Source organism: Acanthisitta chloris, unplaced genomic scaffold (assembly GCF_000695815.1).
Source record: "Acanthisitta chloris isolate BGI_N310 unplaced genomic scaffold, ASM69581v1 scaffold9778, whole genome shotgun sequence".
NCBI lineage: Eukaryota > Metazoa > Chordata > Aves > Passeriformes > Acanthisittidae > Acanthisitta > Acanthisitta chloris.
This window is the reverse complement of record NW_008687567.1, coordinates 1-16,681: the sequence shown is the minus strand read 5'-3', so window position 1 is coordinate 16,681 and position 16,681 is coordinate 1. Positions and strand designations below refer to the sequence as shown.

The 16,681-nt window shown below is 37.4% G+C and overlaps 1 protein-coding gene across 1 annotated transcript; it reads right to left on the bottom strand.

The window, feature by feature from the left end:
* Positions 1 to 2,545: 2,545 nt before the first annotated feature.
* Positions 2,546 to 15,276, bottom strand: FANCB (Fanconi anemia, complementation group B). Its single transcript, XM_009080659.1, has 8 exons — positions 14,344 to 15,276; positions 13,267 to 13,419; positions 12,685 to 12,777; positions 9,404 to 9,532; positions 8,368 to 8,534; positions 5,889 to 6,343; positions 4,825 to 5,062; positions 2,546 to 2,966 (listed from the first exon to the last, which is right to left on the bottom strand). Exons 1-8 carry the CDS (start codon positions 15,274 to 15,276, stop codon positions 2,546 to 2,548), a joined length of 2,589 nt encoding a protein of 862 aa, XP_009078907.1.
* Between the last annotated feature and the right edge of the window lie 1,405 nt (positions 15,277 to 16,681).

Below are 16,681 nucleotides of genomic sequence, written 5' to 3'. Positions count from 1 at the left end.
TCCTGCTGCTGCCATCTGAAGATAAGATTCTAGAGAGCCTTAACCTTTGTTCATGCCTGCTCTATTTTTCCATTATTCCCAGCCAAAACCCACACATACCAGCATAAACCTTCCAAGTATTTCCAGCTGACCTTTGGATTTTGGCACATTGAAGTATCTCTCATGTATATGCAGTACACCTAGCAATTGCATCACTATGCTGAAAGTTGTGCCATGTCATTATGCATTATACTCAGTTGGAGAACTACTCCCAGGAATCTTAGAGCTGTAAGGAAAGTTGTTAATGATCTCATCTCATGATATGCAAACTAAGCATTCATGCCTCAGGAAAGACTCTTTAGTAGGAACATGTAATTGTGTGTTACTATTCTACTCTAATAATTTCCCTTCTACACTTCCGTGATTTCACTGTTTGCTTCTTTAAATTAACAACTCCATGGAATTAGAAACTGGCAACTTCTGTCCTTAGCAGCTTCTCCTCATTTGTCCCACTTCCCACAGGGGTGTGGACACAGGTGGATGTTTCTCTTTAATGCCTGACAGACATATGATGGCTAGTTACAACATGACAGCAAGCTGCTACAGCAGTGATCACAAAAATCACAGAATCACAGAATTACTGAGGTTGGAAAAGACCTCTGAGATCATAAAGTCCAACCTATGACCTAACACCACCATGTCAATTAGACCATGGCACTAAGTGCCATGTCTAGTCTCTCCTTAAACACCTCCAGGGATCGTGACTTCACCACCTCCCTGGGTAGATCATTTCAATGTCTAATTACCCTTTCTATGAAGAAATTCTATCTGATGTTTAACCTAAACCTCCCCTGGTGCAGCTTAAGACCATCTCCTCTCGGTCTGCCACTAGTTGTCAGGGAGAAGAGACTGATCCCTACTGTGATACAACCTCCTTTCAGGGAGTTGTTGAGAGTGATAAGGTCACCCCTGAGCCTCCTCTTCTCCCGGCTAAACAACCCCAGCTCCCCTAGCCACTCCTCATAGGACTCGTGTGCCAGACCCTTCACCAGCTCCATTGCCCTTCTCTGGACTTGCTATAGCACCAAAATGTCCTTCTTGAAGTGAGGGGCCCAGAACTGGACACATCCCCTCAAGGTGTGTCCTCACCAGTGTGGAGTGCAGACTCAGCTGCTGGACTGTTTGCACAGCTTTGCCTAACCTCCTTCAAGTGCCCTGAGCTGAGCAGCAGCTTTGTTGCTCTGCAAGTTTCTGCTCAGATAGCTTAGTAAGGTCTTGCCCTTAGCTGCAAGCCACAGGATTGTACTTTGAGCTTTTTTGCTTCATTTAAGTATTTAATATCAGGAACTTTCTTCTGGAAATTCCAGTGACAAGTGACTGCCAAGCCTTGACAATGAGCTCTTGAGCTTTTACTATTGCCTGAACAGTTCACAGGGAAAACGAAAAGCAAAATTTTGACAACTTCAGAAAAACGTTGACAAACATGAGGAATGTTTTACCTCCATAAAGCAGAGGTAAAAGGAAGCAAATTGTGTGATTTGGGATTTTCTAACCTTTCTGCCCCTCATGAAGCTGAAAAGTGGTGTAAAAAAATGGATTAAAATGTTACTACCTCAGCAAGTAGTACAGGCAGTTCTCATACTGATGGATAGGCAGTATCTTGTTCAGACCAGAGAAGGGAGGAATAATGAGCAAAGAGTTGAAGCACTTGAGACAGGCCAAACCCACTGAGCAGGCAGTATCAGCAGACAGTTGTTTGACTCTGGGATTGAGCAAACTAATCTTCTGACATTGAAGCTAGGTTAACATCCAAGGAAGGACAGTTTCCTCCAGGATTTACCAAGGAGATTAGCCCAACAACTAAACTCTGTGTGGGAAGGGACCTCTCAAACCTGAAGCAGTTTTATTGAATCTTCATGAGTTTTTGAAATTTGGTTAAGAGGCCTATTCTGGTTCTCCAGCTCCAATAAGTACTCCAAAATCTCTCACATCTGAGGGTGGACTCTAGAAGACAGGCCTGAAAGGTACAATCAGAATTTTCTTCCTCAAGTGCTATCCACTAGACATTACTTAAAGTTTGCTATATCATGAAGATAAACTGTTTCTTCTTTGAGTTTGCCAAACTCCATACTCAAATTAGGAATTAAAATAGATTGCAGAACTTAGATTCTTTCTATACCTGTCTTAATATTTCTAGAAAAACCTTACATTTTACCTGTGTAAACAGTCATCTTTCAAGTTTAATAGAACTATTTTAAAGAGTAGATGCTTGCTAATTTTTAATAGTTTATTTATAGCTCAAGAATTATGATTTTGGAATAGGGCTCATTAGAAAATACCTTAAAAATCTCTTTTCAAAATCTGTTAACAAAATAATGACTGTTATCTTTAATATTAAATTCTTGTCAAACCAGTTACAAGTCATCAACCAAAATACCAGTATTTATCTGCAGAAATAACTGAGCTATAGAATACAAAGCAATATAAGTACCCATGAATATATAAATACTATTTAATAATACAATTGTAATTAAACACTTTTCAAAATAAATTTAGTGAACAGTTCCTAGGACTTGCTCAGTCTCCACACAGTCATATCTGAACTGAGCTGAGCTTCTGCTATCTTCAAAGCAATTTTCTGGTACTGGGCACCATTCATTGTTTGATTCATACTCAGCACACTCTCTTCTCGCTCCTTCTGAAGCTTCTTTCTGAATTGCTGAACTCCTTCCTCAGTGTCCAGTAAAGAAGCCACAGCAGCATCATTGATTTTCTTGTCAGGCTTATTCCCCCATGTCAAACTGTTTTCAGCTTTAGTTTGTTTTGAGAAAAAAGAACTCTTCGAGATGAGCATCTCTTTTTCCAGAGCCAGTGCTAACTGTTCAGTAAGTGCAGCTTTGCTTGCAGATCTCAGGAATTTTATACCACAGCCTGGTGGGAGAATTCTAGTAAGACTGTGAAGGCACTGGAACAAGACAGTCAGATTCCTGTAAAACAAGATTATTGCAATCATTATTATTATTGCTACCTTATATCTTTAAGATGGAAAATAAAACAGAGGTACTTGAAATAAAACTTTTGCTGATTATGGTTTTAAGTATTATGTGCACTGCACACACAAGAGTGAGCAAGGGCTTACTAATGGCATGCACACCAGACACTGTGTGCCAACAGAATGGGCACTAAGCAAACTTCTGCAACATAATTTTACGCTACAATGTATGCCCATTAGTAGGATTACATGTGCATCACTTGTTTCTTTAAGCAGCAATGCATTACATGTGAAGGCCACATATAATAGCACAAAGGAAATGTGTTTGCTGTCAGGTCTACATTTAGAGGCAGAAAAAAACCTCACAGATATTCACAGGTCATCACTATCAGTAGGTATGTATATGCATATTAGGTGGCCTACAGCTTGTCTTTTTTAAATGGTCACTGGAGGGGGAAAGCTGCACTTAAAACCAGACATTCAAAGTTATTAAGAAACCAAGATAAAATAGTGCTGGTAATCATTAGGAAAGCTACTCTCCTGGACAGCAGTGTAGCATATATAGCACAGTGACATATTCCTTGTTCTAAGAGGAGGGCAGAGTTTGTCAAAGTCTTATTTCCAGTGTTTGTCCTGATAATCAAACAAATAAAACCTCCACACAAAAATCCCCAAAAGAATCCTTTAGTAGCTAGTTTTCTCACACAGGCCGTAAAGGCATTTTTCCTTAAACTAATTCTATTTAAATTTAGTTGCCTTAACATTCCATAACTTATAACAGATACAGTTTATTTTGGTTCTGAAAGGCTGTAAAAAAGAAGTCTGTAGCTCCCACCTATCACAGAAATATCCTAGCTGGACGAAAGATCAATCCAAAGACAGGAAAAAAAAAAGACACAGCAATCATAGTTACATCACAAACATGCAGCTCACTATTAATGCAAAATGGGATAAAAAGCAAATAGTATCAAGTACACTAACTTTCAAAAGGAACCAAAAGTACTGAGACAATTTTACTGATTGATTTCTTAAAGTCAGCCTTTTCCTCTTATATAAAGGAAATCAGCTCCAATTTGAGTAAAAGACTGAACCTCACTATAAGACAGAGACTCTTAAGAGATATACCTTTATTTTATTTTTTAGTTTGAATGCCTGAGGACAGCAACACTTACCAATATTCAAGAAGTACTTTTTATGTTAAAAGCCTTAGCCAGCTAAATCATAAATCACATCAGCAGTATTAACTTGCTCAGCCTGGTTTAGGAAACTTTAAAAACATTTGTCTAAGAATCCACATAAAAAAGGAAAATCATTGAGACTCTTCAGATTATTTCCTTTTCATAACCATTGGAGATAGGAAATAAATAGAGCAGAAACATGTCCAAAATGAGACTAAATTTATGTTGCAGTACTAAACTAAAAAATGACCTAGCAATAAATTTAAATTTAGTATAACATGTGGTCTGTGGTTTGGTTGACTTTTTGATTTAAGGATTTTTTTAAAATCAACACATGGTGAATAAAATATTACATATTATACTAAGAATGACATAGGAAAGAAAAAGAATCTAAAATTATGATGCAGCGAAATGAAGAAATAGTACCATGCAGATATTAATGGAGACTAAACTTATTTGTAATTCAATGTTCTAGCCTAGACAAAATTGAATACAGTTCAGGTTCTGCCCTAGTTCTGATCTGAAAATAGTTCTGTTATTGCTGATTGTTATATTATCATATTGGAAACCTATTGGTTATGATTTTGGCTGCTGTTTATGGTACCAGGAAGAAACAGTGTAAAGATAAAAACATCTGTGAAAGATTAATACACTCTACTTTTTGAGCAATTTTACCTGCAATATATTATTAGAACTCCTTCAAATGGACTTTTCAGGGTCCAGTTAAAAATTGTACCATACACATTTCCTGCTTTATGACAGAACACATGGTCATGGCATTCCTTGAATGGTGTGCACTCCATTGCTCCTAGCAACCAGGAGTTTAATGGAGTCAATGTGCAGTCAGAAGACACAATCTGAAAGGAGAATTTCACAGATACTGCAAGGACAGCAAGTATATCTTCCATGGAACCTGCAAGAAAAGACAGTAAGATATTTGACTTAAATATTTTCATCATGCTGCATCCATTCAATGTGCTTAGATATTTGGCTCACACTCTGAAGTTTTTGTGAAGCATTTCAACCCACATTCAGCCATTCTTTGGGTATCTTGTATCTCTTATATCTTCTTCTGTCAAGCAAAGCAGTTGATGAATGGAGCACTACCAATATAACAAAAGCTCTTAAGATAAACATCACCTTGCCAAAAGAAGACTATTAATAGCCTCCTGTGACAGTAAGATGACCTGTTGGCTTTAGCCAGTCACACAGCATTAAAGGAAGAAAAATTTAAATTCATTGCAAACAATCAAAAGGATATTTCACTACATGAGCAAAAGCCCAGTTCAAAATCAATTCCATCAGGAATATTAAAAGAAAAAAAATCGAATGACCTCAATAGACATGTAGATGAGGAAAAGCTTCAATTGCTTTCATATTATTTAAGTGGTAATATTATATCAGAAAAAAACCCTATGTATCTGATTACGTTATTTTATTTATGGAAAAAACATAGGCTTCAGTATTCAGTACTCAGACTTATCTTCAAAATTATCCTTTCCAGATACCCTTCAGCACCAATGCTAGCAGAAAACCTTACAGCAACTTGCTTAACACTTTGCCATTCTGAAAAATGTTCCATCTTGTATTTCACCTAGCTTTCAGTTCCCAAGAGGTCTATGCAGTTTGTGTCCAAAGAGACAGACGTCATTACACTTTGAAAACTTAGTCTGGCATCATCTAAAAAAGAAGAATCAAATTTATATATTTATGGATCCAAAGTATATAAATCCATTTACCTGTACAGAAACTATTATCCCTTAGCATCTTTACTGAATATTTTCCATTTGAAATATCTTCCAGACTTAATAAAATTTTCCCACAGAGTAGAGTAATCTTTTTGCTCTCCTGCAAACAATCATTCTGATGCTTTTCCTTCCTTGCATGTAGGACAACCATGCAGCACACATGATGGAATGCCAGTAAGGGTGAAAGGCTGGTAACAGCAATGACTGTCTTTGCTCTGTTCTGCTGGACCCTTGAAGATCCCTTAGGAAACTCTTTTTTCAGATCTCCCTTGCTGTGTAAGTCCAATTTCAACTTTTTTGGAGGAGGCTCAATTTGACACGAGGAGACAGTCAATGCTGAGAAAGCTTTGTTCAGCTTAATGATTTTGTTTTGACACTTGATAATTGGAGAAATCGAAGACAAGTCTTGATCCCTCACTAAAGATAAACTGACATCACTCAGTGACCTGTGAAAATCCATATAATATGACAAATTACCACAACTCTGCAGGTATATACAGACATTCAAGACTACCACAAATTGCAATACCATTCCAGATGAAGTCACAGACTGTGCCAAGAGTTTAAGTCCTTCACATGACCTTTTCATGTAAGCTGGGTATAAAGACTTCCAAAATGTGGACTGAATTTTTGAAGAGTTTCTAGGAGTTAGATACCTCATTTCAACTGAAAGAATTTGGGTGTTTAAGTCACCCAGAAAAAAAAGTTTAAAATTCTACATAACCTATGCAGATACTCTATGACATTTATAAATTATTCTTAAAGATTTCACTTTCTTTTTAATAAAAAAATACAGAAAGCATCTATATTTTTATAGATACTCAAACCAAATTGAATGCAAATTAAAATAAAAGGTTTAAAAATACCATTACCTTAAACATGCAGGAATTTCCTGAAATGCATGAAGTATTTATTCAACACAAGGCTCTTTCAATGAAATACTAATATTACTGTTTCAAGTCCTCTCAATGAGTATTTTATTCTGTCAATCAATTTAACCTCAAGATGTCACTGACATCTGAAAGCCTTAAGAATGTCTAATTTTCTTTCTGGAGAAGTATCACACCTCACTGTGCAATCTAAGCTATTACTGTAACCTTGCCTTAGTAGGAAGCACAAAGTAATCAGTAATGAATTACAGTGTTGGGGGTAGAGAGAAAGCAAATCCTGCTCCCCCAAAACACAGGCTACTGTATACAGTCCTGAACTGGAGCCCAGCAGACCTAGGTTCTGCTGCCAGCTTGACAGGGAACCTTTGACAAATGACTTCGTCTCCACAGATGTTTTCTCAACTGTAAAAATGGTGGAATAGGGCTATATTGGTGCTGTTTTTTTAAAACTTCTGCGGATCTCTGAAGCTATGCAGGAATGAAGTATTTCATTTTCAAAAACAAGAGTCATCATCATCAAAGCTGAAAGAACAAACACTGGAAAGGCAAAAACAATCTCTTGCCTCAGTGGCTCTTAACAGAGGCTGTCAGGAGGATGAGGTCAACTTTCTTGTAAAGTTACAGCAATCTGGCAGTTGAGAAAGCATATACCCACAGCTCCAGCAGAATGGCCAAAGGGCCTAACAGGTCAGCTCCCTCACAACCACTTGAATGATTTTCAGTGGCATCAGTAGCCTTTGAGCTTACCCTAACACAGTCTCAGCTACACTGCTTGTGGGAACACAGGTCAAAAGGTAAGTTCTGACTCCACTAAAGTTTAGATTGCACAATGCACATCGTCAATTTATGTTCCCTGTAATCCTGTTTTTTCAAGCTGTGTTCCAAATTAGTTCCCTCTCTCTAAAGGGGAAATGACATAAATACTATTTACAATGTGAATGGAGTAATTAAAATAAATAGAATAAATAATTTTAAACATGGTATGAATAAACAAATTATTTAGAAGTTTAAGTATTGCATGGCTGATCATTCTATATAATTTACACAATATGTAACCTTTGCACGTATTTAAACTGGATACCTGACTAGCATAGTTCAATTCTAAAGCTAATTATTTATTAAGTTGATAACAGAATTTAATATGTTTTCTTTTGTGCTTCTTCAAGCAGATCACTCTTTAGGAATGGCAAGTTGTTAGCAGTAAAGCATCAGGAACTGTACAGCTAAGACAGAGTTTTATATACAACACATACTGATATCAGCATAGCTATGTCAACATATAAAGTACCATAATTTTTGTCAAAGAAAACTCTTTCATAACAGGTCTCCAGTAATGATGTGATTATACTCACACAACTGATTTCTGGCTATACAACATGGTTTTTTGCACAGTGCTGGAGAGAGACAAGCAGCAGCAACAATACTGACACAGACACACACTTGAAACACTTTACATACAGTTGTTCAAAATGCAAAAGTTCAAAGCTTAAAAATCCACTCTTACTCCTGCAGAGCTTAAGCTGCATATTCATTTGCTATAAAGCTACCAAAGAAACTATTAGATAAATTTAGATACTTACAAGTAAGATGATTCAGTTAGTTTTATTCCAACTACCAAGCTGTCACCCACAACTCGATGCCACAATTTCTCTGTGAAGTGCTCAGGGACATTAGATGCCAATGATGTCTCTTTACTAAGAGAAGGTGGAGGATTCTCTACATCATCCCAGAGAGAGACAAGACCTTCCTTACAGAAAAACAATTTTTTTTTAGGTAGAAGTCAGTAGAGATATTGGTTCTTTTTATACTGCATTACTTCATGCTTTACCAGAAATGAATGCTGGAAGGGCATTTTAGATACATACAATGAAATATATAAAAACTAGTTTATTCTCTATAATAGATTTAAAAGATAGAATTGCATTTTCTTAAAACACAGAATATCATGAAAAGTACAATTCATTCTCTCCTTGTAAGCATCAAATGTCTAAATCTTGACTTGTCATACCATTAACTGTCCAAAGAAGATTTAAGAAGATTAAGGTACTAGAATTTATTTTATATTACTGTATTTAATTGCTTGACATTTTGTTGTCCAAATTTGATTAACTTGGAAGGGACCACAACACTAGCTGAAAGGGAGATCAACTCCATTTCAGTTCAATTAGGAGGCTTCTTTTGAGCAACATATTAAGATAACATTTTCTCAAACTCCACCAACTTAGCCCACAGTTCACTCTGCCCCATTATAAAATCAATTGTGCTCACACAGACCTATGGCAGTTCACATTTTGTATCATGTTAGAATGCAGACAGATATTCAATACCTAGACAGCTGTGCCACTTACTGTACACTCCCCTACTGTTTGTCCCTAACGCTTCCACACAACTCAGTTACCAGGAGATATTGTGCAAATCAATTTCAAGTAAAGACAACTAAATTTACTCTTAACTTCATACTTTGGCAAGTTAAGAACCAGAGACTTAAAAAGTAGATTAATGACTTTTGATAGTGGCAATCCCTACTGGTGACAGTAACAGGTGGCTGAGAGAAGCAGCCTCTACAAAGAGCTCAGCAGAATTCAGTAGTGATCTGTACCATCTTCTGCATTTTACCTGTCTTGCATTTGGTAGAATATGGGTTCTTTCTTCAACAAGATCTATTAATGCTCTGCAAGATTCAAGAATAACCTTCTTTTTGAGTCTTAAATGCTGGAGCAGCTCTCGAACAGAGGTGTGACCTGCCTGTAAAAGATAAAAATGATCATCAGATTTATGCTTAGGTCTACTGCAAATAAGATCTGATATTGAAGCTACCAAAGTATCTTTTCAGCCTTCTATTTTTGTGCAAGGTTCATAGCTCAAGATCCTGGTGTTCCTCAAGTAATGTTTCTATATTCACATCAGGCTGCCAAAATACAAATCTAGGAATTTTGGTCTCTCAATATTAAATATAGAGATAAACATTAAGGTAGACTTTATCAAATTATATAGATATACAACTCTTTCATTATGATTCCTGCTTCACCTTTTCATTGATAGTAGTCAAAATGGCTAAAAATTCACTTGCTGACCAATCTGACTTTTGCAAGCTCTTTCCCCTCATAAAGCAACACAAGAAAGAGACCTGAAAGTTACCACATGGCAAACCCAAGACTGAGCAGTGCCCCCCACCAACTCCCTCTGGCACAAGTGACAGGCACACCTTTCTGCTCTATGCCAAGTTGTACTGCACAACAAAAATCAGCAAAAGTTCCAAGCTTTTCACTGTGAAACTAATAAAACCAGATCACCTTAGAACATAAAAGAAACATTAACATAAAAAAAAGGCAGTCCAGAGACAAACACAGTAGAGCTGTGAGTAAATCCAGCATTATAATCCTTGCAAAACAGTTAAGTACTTGCAGGGGAGAACAGACCAATGGGCATAAAGACAATTCTGACTTGTGGTTTTTCTGCCAAAACAAGCAACTAAAACCACGAGAAATCTTGTAACCTCAGCTGTCATAATGTAACTGCAGTATTCTGCCAAGAAATGTCCTTCAGAAGACACTAAACCATGTGTAAAAGAAGAAAAAAGTCTTCAGAGGAGAAAATGCTGGATTCAGGCCCAAAACAATGTATACAAGATAGACACAGAACAGTTTAAAAATGCACAGTGACAGATCTTTAAATTTCACTACCTGAAAAATGCAACTTAAATTTATTACTGTGTACAACTTAAATACAACCTACTTATATGTGGACCATAATTCAGTCCTGCCAAGGTTCTCACAGTGATGCAGATGTGAAGTAAGGGTTAAGCAACAGAGGATGAAAAAGGGCTGCATCTGCCATTTCATTTTGCTCTAAAATACAAGATTCCACAGAGACTGCAAAAACATGATTTGATTGCAAATTTCTAGAATACCTGAATTTTGATGATAAATACCAAGAGGCAGCACTCCAAGACTAAATAACCTTTGGAAATTCCCAAGCTAAGCAGAACCCATGCACTATTGCTTCAAAACAATCATCCTTGAAATTCAATTAAACGTTAGATTATAAAAACCAGCAAAAGCACTTCACTGTTCAGTAAATCCCATATAAAACAATGGAAGCAACAGCAAGGTTAAAAAGAAATATCTGCACCTACACCCAAATTCATCAGTTTAGCAATTTCAAAGAATTACAGCATTAAAATTGAGGAAGATTTCCATCGTGCTTACAACACTTGTGCTAACATGTGGCCTTGAAAACCAGAGATTAAAAAGATCTAAAAAGAAAGAAATAAATTAGGCCTTATGAAGGATTCTGTGTCTGTAAGCAGAAATCCATCAGCACATGATACATGAAATCTCCAGCCAGTGGTTTATTTCCAGCAGAAGCAGTAAAATGTGCAATCCAGACTATTCATTTGATCCTAACAGATTCACAGAGCTGTACAGCTGGAAGCCAGTTGGTGTATTAAAAGAATAAAGCTATGGGACATAGTTACATAGAACATACAGCTGTCTACAGCAGGTGGACAACTGTGGAAGGAGCAACAAATGAGAGACTGAAACTAATTTCTGTTTTGTAGAAGAAGAAAGTAATGTAATGAGTAGGAGAAGAATGCAGCAGCAAAGAAATCAGTTTTAAAATAGATGACTGCCGAAAAATAAATAAATCCACAAACAGCAAAACATGCATTTGGAAGGAAGCTGCACTAGTGCATATTAAAGCCAAGAGGCCTCTAAGGTGCAAACTGAAGAACTGTAGAAATGCAGGGTTGGAAGGTACCTCAAGAGATCCTCAAAATGAATCCAGTTCTACTTTCTTGTGCCTTCCAGGAAGGAAAAAATGCTTTGCCCACTGTTCTCAAAAAAACTTCTATCTTTTGGAAGATATACAGTATGTCTTTAGACATCTTGTTTGTTATTAGAACTAGAAAAGTCTTTCCTTTTTCAGTCTTTTCCTAGTAAGTTCTCCTTTTATTTATTTATTAACTGGCAAACTATTGCTAGCTAATTTTCTGCATTTTTAAAGGCTGGAAATAAAACTGCCACAATACCCTACTCAAGTTCTCACTAATTCTCAAATGGTGTGAGTAATTACCTCCTATCTTGTCCTTACAGCACTCTTAGCAAACTAACAATAGCCTCACATCATTTACTCAATCTGAGATTTATGCAATCTCCTAAAGTTTTTTTTTAAATAATCTTCCTATTTTGTCAATTATTACCCATTTGTGACAGACCAATACACACACTGCAAAGGAATATCTTGGTGAGTGCTAGGTGTTTACTAACAGGATTAAAGGCAGGTAGAAATTTAAGCCTAAAGAAAGGCAAGGATATATTCCCATTGATTACTTGGACTCTAGCAAGTTTCCTCCAGCTTGTTTTAGAAATGACTCTAATTAAAAGAAGGATACATTTTACCCTTCTCTACTCTTAGCAAATTTATGTTTATAAAACCACTAGTAACAGCAGGAGAAACATCAGCAGGTGGTGAAATAACCACAGTCACCAATTTGTGCAAGAGCAGCTCACTGGGAACCTGGCACTGCACTATCTGAAAGTTATGCAATGTGGAGCAAAAGAAGGAAATGTTCTAATTTTATTAAACTGGTGTTTGAACACCTATGATCAAAATGACTGTTTACAAGCTTTGATAAGACAGCTTCAGTGTTACCTCAAGCTCTTAATTAAAACTAAATTAGACTCTTACAATCACCCAAATGCATTTGTAATAACTCTGAGAACAGACAACACACACTGCCCTTGACTCAAGAACAGATGCTTAAAAATGTTGTCTTTTTCCCCTGAACCCCTTCTCCAACAAAACCAGTATCATTAACCTCACCCTTTAAGTAATGCAGTGATACAGAACAGTAAATTGTAGAAAATATGGAGGCAGAACTGTGGAGTACAAACCTGTAATCTTTTTTCCAAAGCTTTGACAGTAAGCAAACCATTCTCTTGCAATCCTTCTGCAGCAGGAACATCATGCTTATAATTAATACCACTCTGAAAGAAAAAAAAACAAAACCAAAAAAAGCCTGAATGAATTAAAAAGCTGGAAGTAAGGTACAGGGTATTACACAGCATTACAAAAATCGGGGGGAAAATACAGAAAACCAGCAGAAACACCATATGCCTTTTAAAAAAAAAATCTTATCTTCTGAAAGCAAGACCCAATTATGAGAAGATAATTAACAAGCACTATGGCCTTAATTAAGAGTCCTTAGCCAAAAGGTAAGCACTGTAGCAAAACTGTTACATATGTGAAGCATTTTCGACTGCACTAATTTCCCAAAAGAATGTTGATACCATCAAGGTAGTCGAATAATCTCTTCAGATAACTTATGATTTCAGCAGGGAATATTGCATTCAAACTTCCAGGCATTCACAGCACACAGCCAATTTCACTTTGCACCAAGACTTCATGATTTGTTGTGGTTTTCTTACTTTCGTGAGCACACACTGAGGAGCTGAGAAAAGGCAAACTCAACTTACTGTATAGTTGACCCCTCCAAGATCTGTAATTTTGAATGTACTTAACACGTCTGTATTGGAGTCATCCTTAAAAAGCAGTAACAGTTGTTCACATCCAGAGCCAATAAAATCATCCACCAGAACAGACTTCACTTTTTGCCATTTAGAAGCCACCTACAGTGAAAGAAGTTTTAAAATACATTTATTTCCATAAATAAATTTGAGATCTCGTTCTGGTGAAGCTTACTTTTTATAAAGAGGCAGCCTATTCAGGTGTGTGGAGTACAGTAATTTTAAGAAGTTTCAAGCTCTTTTACACCATCATAGCCACTGTAACTCTGGGAAAAATTAGCCATTTCTCTTTCAAAATCCCTTTCCAGAATACAGGTTGCAGAAAAGATGACAATATTCAGTTTACTTAAACAGCTACATAGCTGAATGGTGTAACACTTACTGGGAACCAGTAATACTTGCAGATCAGCTAAAGTCATTATACCTTTGACATTGAGAAATATCTTTGTATCGTTACACACTTAAATAGGTTTGAAAGGTAAAGACAAATTTGTACAATAATGTTGACAACTAAACAGGACAAATTTTCATTTCCTGAGTTATGTAAGTCTTCTTGTCAGACTATTACAAAACCCTAGCCATTAACTTTGTCTCTCCTAACTTCAGGAAACAAGAGTGAGGCCTCTGCTTGTCATCTTCATGAAACAATACTTTTTCTTGCTTGAGTGGGACTCAAAAGGCTTTTATGTTCCATTGAGTAGATTATACTTTGCACTGATAGTAGTTTATTTTCACTCTAATGGAAATTATATAGGCACACTCATAACTGTCTTAAAAGTTCTCACACTACTTCTCAACTAGCAACAGAAGCTTTGGCTCAGATTCATAAATGTGTTATTGCAATCTCAGCTTCATTTTCAGATATATAAGCAAGTAACAAAAGTGAAACAATCTCATACTTTACACAGGATGAACAAGAAATCTAAAGAACTTAAACATCCAATTTTGCAATTGCAGAAACTTCTGATAGAACAGTATATACAAAACAGAGAGCATCAAAATGGAGCTGTTGAAAGCCACCAGTACCTGTAAGCTGTCTCTCCTCTGTACCACACAGCTATTTTCAGAAGCAAAAGACACAATAAACAGCAAATCATTGCCACTGGTTAGAGCTGTTTTTACTGAACATGGTTTCTCATAAGGAAGCTCACAAACACCTTTGGGGAGACCATTTTGGAACCAAATAATTTGGTTCTTTCGTGTTATGGCAACAAGTGATATTTGAAGCTGTTTTTTCAGTCTCTCATTCTTGCAGACGTAGACAGAAGATACCACTCTGCTGTAAGCATTGGGCATGAAGCACGTGCCAGGGAGCACTTTTTGTGTTTCAATTGTGTATCCAAAGAACTCAGTACCCCAGGTGGCTCTGTCTGAAAGAGAAAACTTATCTGCATCTTCACTCTCTGGCAGGCAAGCAGTTCTTATGCCTAAAACAACAGTGCCTTCATCTGCAATTTCACCTGTCCACACAACAGAAGAAAGCTGAACAGGAGCACTTTGAACCACGCTGGTGTTGGAAGAGATGTAGAACAGCTTGTTGGCATGTCTCCACAGCACTGACGGGCCAGCAAACAACCTGATGTCTTCCTTCAGCTCATAATCCAATTTAAAATGAAAGGACTGCTCAAATTGATTTGAGCTATGAAGCAACAATAAAAGGTACTTGACATTGTTCCATTTTTTCTTTTTCAGCAAAACGCAGGGAAGAATAATCCCTGTTCTGGAATCCGTTGTGCAGCCACAACAAACCATTTCAGTTTTCAAGTGACTGGCTCGCATGCTGAACGCTCCAGAGGACTTCTGAACAAACAGCTTAGTGTCTCTGTTGAACACCATTCTTCTGACACACAAATTAGCTGTGTTATCAGCTGGTCCCTCCATGTGGTTTGGCTTTGACAGCTGGAATACAAGGACTTCGCCATTGTAGGACAGGAATTGTTCTTGCTCACCTAGAAGCATCTTTACTTCTCTTCATGCATATTCCTCTACAAAAATAACTGTTTTCATACCCATTTTCGTCAGGGCAATCCCTTTGTGAAAATTTTAACCAATCTGGATGTTTTCCACCTACAAAAGTAAACAAAAAAAAAAGAAATTGTTTTGGGACTAGCTGAACTGATCCTTAAGACTAAGAACAACTATACATTGCATAGCAATGACATGGAGCAATTTGAGAATGAGGTCAGGATGTGCTTGAGTCTCACGGATTAAAATGAAGCTAAGCAATTCTGTACTGAGAGATTTAAGTAACATGAACATTTCAGAAATGTTTATTACCAAAGTATGAATTCTCTGATTATCAACAGCTTATCAACAGCTACACGGTATAATATAAACTGATAGAAACCTAACCACACACTCCCAGTGTGTGATTGAATTGAAGATATAAGTGCCATAAATGCACTGAGCAGACTGGAAAGAAAAGGTGATTCAAATTATCAAATTTTACAGAATCAATCAGGTTGGGAAAGGCCTTTGAGATCATCAAGTCCAATTTATGACACAACACCACCATGTCAACTAGACTATGGCAGCTCAGGGGTGACCTCACTGCTCCCTGTGCTAGAGGATATGGTTTAGGGATTACAGCAGAGTGGCAGGTTAATGGTTGGACATGATGATATTCAAAGTCTCTCCAACCTTGATGATTCTATGATTTCAAGTGCCATGCCCCATCTTTCCTCAAACACCTCCAAGGATGGTGATTTCACCACCTCCCTGGGCAGACCATTCCAATGTCTAATCACCCTTTCTGTGAAGAAATTCTTCTTTATGTCCAACCTAAACTGCCCCTGGCACAGCTTGAGGCTGTGTCCTCTCATCCTGTTGCTAGTTGCCTGGAAGAAGAGATTGATGCCCACTGTGTTACAACCTCCTTTTAGGTACTTGCAGAGAGTGATAAGGTCACCCATGAACCTCCTCTTCTCCAGGCTTAACAATCCCAGCTCCCTCAGCCTCTTCTCACAGGACTTGTGTTCCAGACCCTTCACCAGTTTCATTGCTTTTCTCTGGACTCACTCCAGCACCTGAAGTGCAGGACCCAGAACTGGACATAACAGTCCAGAACCAGACACAGTACTCAGTGTATTATGGAAGCACTACTTAAAAGGCTTCACTTAGGTGCAATGTATATGTTATTCCATATTGCAATACTGAAAACGTTATTATATGCTTATATATATATATCTATAACTCATTTTTTTTTAAAACTATAAAGCCTTGTTAAGCAGGAAGTTCACCGAAGAAGCGTCCAATCATTTCCCGCCAAGCAGACTCATTTTCTCCCTCCCCAGGAAGCCTTCGAGGGCCCCGAGCGAACCACACGCGCCTCACCGAGCTCGGCCCAGCTCTGGGGGTGCGACAC